Here is a 6,823-nt window from a genome sequence, read left to right on the forward strand (position 1 = left end):
AAGAGGTTGACAAAAGCTAGTGATACACAAAAGAATCATACCAACTTAAGACAAATTGGAAGATAATGTATGTATTGGGTTTTAAGTGCTTCCAAAAATGGAACAACTATTTCAATTTAATCAAGAAGACAGCTACCGATAGCCTAGAGAAGAGTTATATACTGGTACTTAAAGCCAACTAGAAGACAAGGCATGCATTGGGACATAGACATATAGAACAAGTCAAATTAATTAAAAAGTTGAAGTGAACTTTGATAAGTAAAAGAGATACAAACTTATACCAAACAAGAAGATAATTTAACTAATTGGACGTCCACAATCTTGGCTGCTTGCCATGATTGATTTATAGAGTCATATGTGTCAGATTTCTTGTATCAATGTTTCAAATCGCACTTTGTGTGATCCATCATCAAAATAAAAAGCACGATCTTACATTTGCTATTTTTCATCTTGATAATAGATTAATATGATCGAAAATATTGATTTAAAATGATACACTTCAATCTAAAAATCACCCATAACAAACAAAAGAATTTATCATAGTAAACGAGATATCCAAACTGCTAATAAAAACATTTACAATGTCAAACCCTAATTTATCCCAAGTAATAGATATGCAACAGGATCTACAACAATCTAAAAAGGTTGTCAAAAAGTCTAATTGTTTTTTAACAAGATCCTCTACATAATACTATAAAGGGTGTGTCAATTTTTTTTCCCATTAATAAACTCTCAAACAATAAGAAACGGGTCAAGTCAACTTGGAACTAACATTTGTATAAAATATTAACAAAAATAATACTTCAAATCACCACCAAACCACTTCATTTTCTGAAAAATAATATTATTTGTTAGGAAAATAATGCAAGTCAATATGCAGACAGTGTGACGTTTAGACCAGGGCAGTTTGAATAAACCCGCCAAACTACTGGTGGGGGAGTGAGTGGAGAAATTAATACAAATAAAAAATAAAATGCCTAAAACCAGTAGTATGCCTTCCAAAGTAAATAAATACCCAAGTCTGCACACAAACTTCCATATATCCCACAACACTTTGAAGAATTATTTTCTGCAAATTTCATACTAAATTTGTTTTGGTGAGGTTCACGGATCGAATCCCTTCGAAGACATAATTTCTTTTGATTTGGTTTGGTGAAGTCCAGGATTCAAATCCCTTCGAAGAATTATTTTCTGCAAGTTCCAGACTCAATTTGTTTTGGTGAGGTTCACGGATCGAATCCCTTCGAAGAAATATTTTCTTTAAGTTTCAGATTTAATTTGATTTGGTGAGGTCCAGGGATCGAATCCCATGGCGCGATGGATTGCAATGGAGGGGCTCGCTTCAGCGAGCTCTGCAGGATTTGTAGCGGTGGTCGTATGCGTGCTAGCCCTAGCCGCTCTAGTGACGGGGCTCTGCGCTACGCATTTCCGCAAAGAAGAGAAGTCCCGAGGCACCTCCAGCAGAAGCGACGGTCATATGGATCAGCCGGCTTGCAATTTCGTTACAAATTTCAAGCTCCCGCCAATGTCCCCCGGCAGAGCGATTTTGAAAAGCTTAAGCGGTCCGAAGAAGCTGCTTTTGAGCAGAAAATGGGGGAAGAGTGAGGATGAGGAGCTCAAAGCATATGACAGTGCGGTGACTGAGGAAGGGGAGTTTCTGTGGCAGAGGAGTATTTTAATGGGGGAAAGGTGCCAGCCCCCGGATTTCTCAGGGATGATTATTTACGACGATAAGGGCAACCGTTTGCCCCATTTTCCTCCAAAGTCTCCAAAGCTTAACCTTTTCCATCCTTCTCTTGAGGTAATTGATCATAATTTTGGCATATTTAAGGTTAAATTTTGTTTCGGCTTTGAGATTTTTTGATGAAATGATCGAAAAAAATTCTTGAATTATTTGTTACTTCCAGGCGGATGCTCAGCGTTAAAGAAGTGCGAGGAAAGATTTGCTTTAAAGGATGAGATTCGAACCTTGAATCTCGATTTGTCTGGTGTTGAAGCATATACAGCAGGGGTATCTTCTTAAATTTGTCATCTGTAGACTAATTTATCCTTCCAGACGGCTCTGTGAGCTAATAAGAAGTCTGGAAGTTAAAGTGGATTGAACAAAGTTTAATACATACATGTCTTTAGACTATCCTATCCTTCCAGAGGACTCTGTAAGGTAGAAAAAATCTCCAAGTTAAAGTGGATTGAACAAAGTTCTCTGCATAAATATCTTTAGACTATTTGATCCTTCCATAGGACTCTATAAGGTAGAAAAAGCCTGCTAGTTTAGGTGGATTGAATGCAATTATTTTGTTAACGCAATCTGAGGAAAGATTTGGTTTTACAGGATGAGATTCGAACCTTGAATCTTATCAATCTGTCATCTTTAGACTATCTTAGATCCTTCCAGAGGACTCTGTAAACTACAAAAATTCTGCAAGTTAAAGTGGATTGAACATAGTTTTCTGCATCAAATGTAATCTTGAAAAATCTCACTATGAGCTCCTCAGCTCCCAAAGGTGCTATTGTTATGTATATCTGATCTTAATTTTAGTTTCTTTCAATTTGATAATAAGCAGTTGTGGAAATACTATGAATTTCTTTGTTTGAACAGAAGTAAAGATTCCAATAATTGTCACTTGTGAATTTGTCTGCAACTTTGTCTCCACTTGGCTTCATATCACCCCAAACTTTTGTACTATCCATTTGTTTGATTCGATTAACTTCACTTTCATTTAATGCTTGTCTGGAAGCCGTAGCTTTCAATTTGTTGTTGGTTTTAGTAACTATTTGAATTTTATGATAGAGAGGCATGTACGAGTGTCTCTGTCCTCATTTTGCCTGGAAGGAATCACCGCCGAGAAGAAATGAATTGAAGTTCATTTATGGTGGGTTTTATGTCAAAACTATATTGTATTTGTAAATCATTGGTATAAGAAGTAGAGCCTAAGTTAATCGGTTTGGAGTTAAAAGATTGGTAGGTATTTAGGGGAAATAAGTCACTTGTCGTTCATTTTTGACTGATTGTCTTGTCGAGAAGTCTAACCATCATTCATAAGAAAGTCCAAAAAATAATAGCACATGTACTAATAGCCGATTACACATGTACTAATAGTTGATCTTTTTTTAGCTTTCTTGGTTGTGGATTAGTCCATTTGTGCAGAAAGTACTATTTTTTTGGTGAGCGACTATTGGGGGTGAACATAATGGGTTCTAAGTGAACGTTTTAAACTAACACTTTAAGACCACCTTACACTCTATGAGTGCTACAGAGACCTTTGTACATGCGGGAAAGCCAAAAGGCTAGTTTTAAGCTCTTCACTCACCTATAGAGGTTCATCGAAAAATTGGCGAATTTTGAACAGATTAAGAACAGTAGGTGCATGAAGTTAGCTTGGGCAGTTACTAGGTCATTTCCCCTATTTCATTGATCAAATTTTAGCCTTATATTTTATGGTGCTAGGGAGCCTTGTACTGGAAACTTGGCATGGGTTATAATCGTGACCCCATCTACTATGATGGTAAGGGATCTTGTAATCAACAAAACTTAATTTCGTTTTAGATTGAATATAGCTTGTTTTTAATAATTCATTGCTATTGAGAGTAATGAGGTTGAGGTGATGAGTTCTATAACTAGGAGTCAAGTACTTTACCAAAGTTGCATGATACAGTATTTTATCTTGTCTTTCATGGTGTACAAGACATTACACTCAACCAAAATTTGACATGAGGCACAATTCTAGCATCATCCCCTTATGGTGCTAGGAGATCTTGTACTCGTACAAACTTGGAATAAAACACAATATTGGCACCATCCCTTATGGAGTTAGTGGACCTTAAAAAGAACCAAACTTAACTGAAAATTTATTCACAATCACTCAACTGAACACTAACAAACCATGGTCTCTTGGATGAATTTAAGTTTCAATAAATCATCTAGTTAACTAATACCTAGATATCTTACATGCGTTTATCTTATTAAATGTTGAGAATATATCAATTAGAATTATTTTGTTTACTTTGAAATTCTTTTAATTTAAATTATATTTATTGCACACCAAACTACTTAAATTTAATTGTATTTACATTTTTTTTACTACTACAAATTTTCATTCTAATTTCTAAGCTTTGGTTACCTAAATCAAATCTTTTATATTTAAATTTTAAACTTGTTATTATCAATTTTGATGTAAATATGTACAAACTTATATTAATTTAAAAATTAGTTATTATTGAAATATTATATGCATATATTTTAAATAAACTAATTATTCTTTAACGATATATCTTTTTTTATGTGGTGTATACTTTGAACATATTATGCTTTTAATTAATATTAATATTTTGATGTGTAAATGTTTGTGAAATTTAATCTAAAGATATGTTTTTTTGTTAACACACTCACATTGACATGTTGATGGTATTACACTACACCCTTTCAACCATTGTTGAATGCCTCTCGACATTACTAAATGAATGATCTACCAAAAAATAAGTCATACAAAAAATAGATTTTGATTATTACTTTAAGATAAATATTAATTTATGTACAAAAATTGATAGTGATAAATAAATGTGAAGTGATGAAAATATGATATACACAATGTTAGAAATGCATTTGTCGTGTTCTAGATTTTAAAGTTGACATGGGAAAAGACATCTTATTATATAATTTGACTATTTTTCACCCAAGTTATACTTCAAGAATATACAATTCATGTGTGCACAAACCTAGTCTTGGGTGTAGACTTGAAACAATGCACGTGAACCTAATTAAGTAGAAGATGACATAATATAATCCAATTACCTTAATTTTTTATGTTTCCTAACTGTAAGAATGGGTGACATTTACAAATATTTTAATAGAATCTACTGGATTGTGAGGGTTTTGTTCTCCTCAATCAAACCCTTAGTTAACCCTCTTTATGCCTATAAGAGAAAGGTTCAAAGGTATGAAGAAAGAATGCACCAAGCATAAAAGTATATATGATGATGTGTTTCTTAAGTTAATAATAGTATTATTATCTATATGCCCCAATTGCAAATCAAATTCGTGTGCTCAACAAGCTCTTAGGTTATTTTAAAATAAGTGAATTCCTTTAAATACAATAACATCAAACTCAAATTGATAAAATGTGCACTATATCACTAACTAAAATTTACTACAAGAGGGGGTAATATGCGTCCACTTTATATAAATTAAATGTTAAAAGTTTACAATTTAGATATGTACTATGAAATTGACTTGAGAAAAGTTTGTACCCACACATATAATCTAGGGGGCAAATGGTGATCTAGGAATCATGATCAAATGTACAAGAATAAATTGTTTGCATATTATATTAGGTAATGTCATGAATGTAATGTAAATAAAATTATATCAATTAATTATTTAATTATTTATTGAAATTATGAAACTACAATCAAAATATATCCAAAATACAGGGGAAAATACTATGTGTATGCAACTTTTACTAGTATTTTTTGTCCTTACTTTGACATGCACATGAAAGACTAATAAAATGCATCCAATGTAAATAGGAAATTAACGTGTAAATTATATATATGTAGAAAATTAAAGGATATTAGATCCTTATATTTAGTAATAGACCATTCTTGAGATCTTTATTGAAATCAACCAAATAAAAGAAATGTATGGTTGAAACTAGATTTTATGCATTTTAAAAATAAGCACTAATTTTATTTCTTGAGAATTGTCTATCTTGAAAGATAGTTGCACTAGAGCGAAAAGGGCAAGAGATTTCACCTATTATATCAAGTTACTGACAACTTTAACTACACAATTTTGTAGGTATGTAACTACTTATAAATATTTTCAAAGCTCTCAAATTTTGATAAAGGGTGCTAGTAGATGTCATGATATACCACATGCATGTGGGTACATGAGTAGGAGATCAACATCAAGGCATGTGCAAGTTACTTCTAGTATAGGTAAAAAATATGACATGATAGACATAAGGGATATAACACATCAAGCATGTTTATTAAATATTTTTGCATAACCATGGCTGTTTTCTTTATATATTAAAGGTCGTTAATGTTGTTAATCATAATCATATTGTTCCTAACTTGTCTTTAGATACCCACAACCCCTTAAAATAGACCTATCATATTTGTTGTCTTCTCTTTTTCTCACCTAATGGTAATAAAAGATCTTTCTAATTTATAAATTTAATATTCCATTTTCATCCTATGTAGTTGAAAGTGTTGGTCATTGAACTTTTCAATCTTAAACTTACCTTCTTTTGACATTGCTCTCACTTATGTGAAATGCACAACTCTAATCCTAGTTGTTAGGGTTTAGGTGGATTAGACAATAAAAGTATTAAAAATAATATATAATAAATAAATAAAATAATGTATCCACATAAATACATAAATTTAATGTGGTTCACCCAATTTTTGAGCTACATTTACAAAGAAATAGTTATCCACTTTATTTCTATTATCTAGTGAAGAGAAAATTCAAATATGATAATATTTTACATTACACAACCACTTATTTATCAAGCTATTTTTATTAGTTTACAAAATATTGTTTATACACCAAATTAATGTCTAACTCCTTTTAAAAATAATGGTAATTTTTTGCTTCAAGTGCACTACCCCAGAACTCCTAGACTGATATGATGGTCTCTATCCTCAAGCTCCTACTGGGGAGATGTTCTCCCTAGGCCTTAAAAAAGGGAATATACTGCCTACACTCCCACATAATTGATCTAGGGGAAATGTGGATGATATAGTCACCACAATTTAATTTGAACAAAAATATCAGTCACTATATACTAATAAGATATCCTACTATTGCTATTGAATC

The 6,823-nt window shown here is 32.2% G+C and overlaps 1 protein-coding gene across 1 annotated transcript; it reads left to right on the forward strand.

Moving 5' to 3' along the window:
• The first annotated feature begins 988 nt into the window (after positions 1 to 988).
• LOC149571444 (uncharacterized) lies at positions 989 to 2,573 on the forward strand. The gene is made up of 2 exons (XM_089812957.1): positions 989 to 1,801; positions 1,908 to 2,573. The coding sequence occupies exons 1-2, from the start codon at positions 1,310 to 1,312 to the stop codon at positions 1,923 to 1,925; spliced, it is 510 nt and encodes a 169-aa protein (XP_089669083.1). The 5' UTR covers positions 989 to 1,309; the 3' UTR covers positions 1,926 to 2,573.
• Positions 2,574 to 6,823: the final 4,250 nt, after the last annotated feature.

Source organism: Cupressus sempervirens, chromosome 2, assembly GCF_028749045.1.
Source record: "Cupressus sempervirens isolate cs-2001-9-10 chromosome 2, ASM2874904v1, whole genome shotgun sequence".
Lineage (NCBI taxonomy): Eukaryota > Viridiplantae > Streptophyta > Pinopsida > Cupressales > Cupressaceae > Cupressus > Cupressus sempervirens.

What these genes read in the sequence shown, in the direction of transcription:
- LOC149571444 (XM_089812957.1), top strand. Translation starts at nt 1,310, where the DNA reads ATGGCGCGATGGATTGCAATGGAGGGGCTCGCTTCAGCGAGCTCTGCA.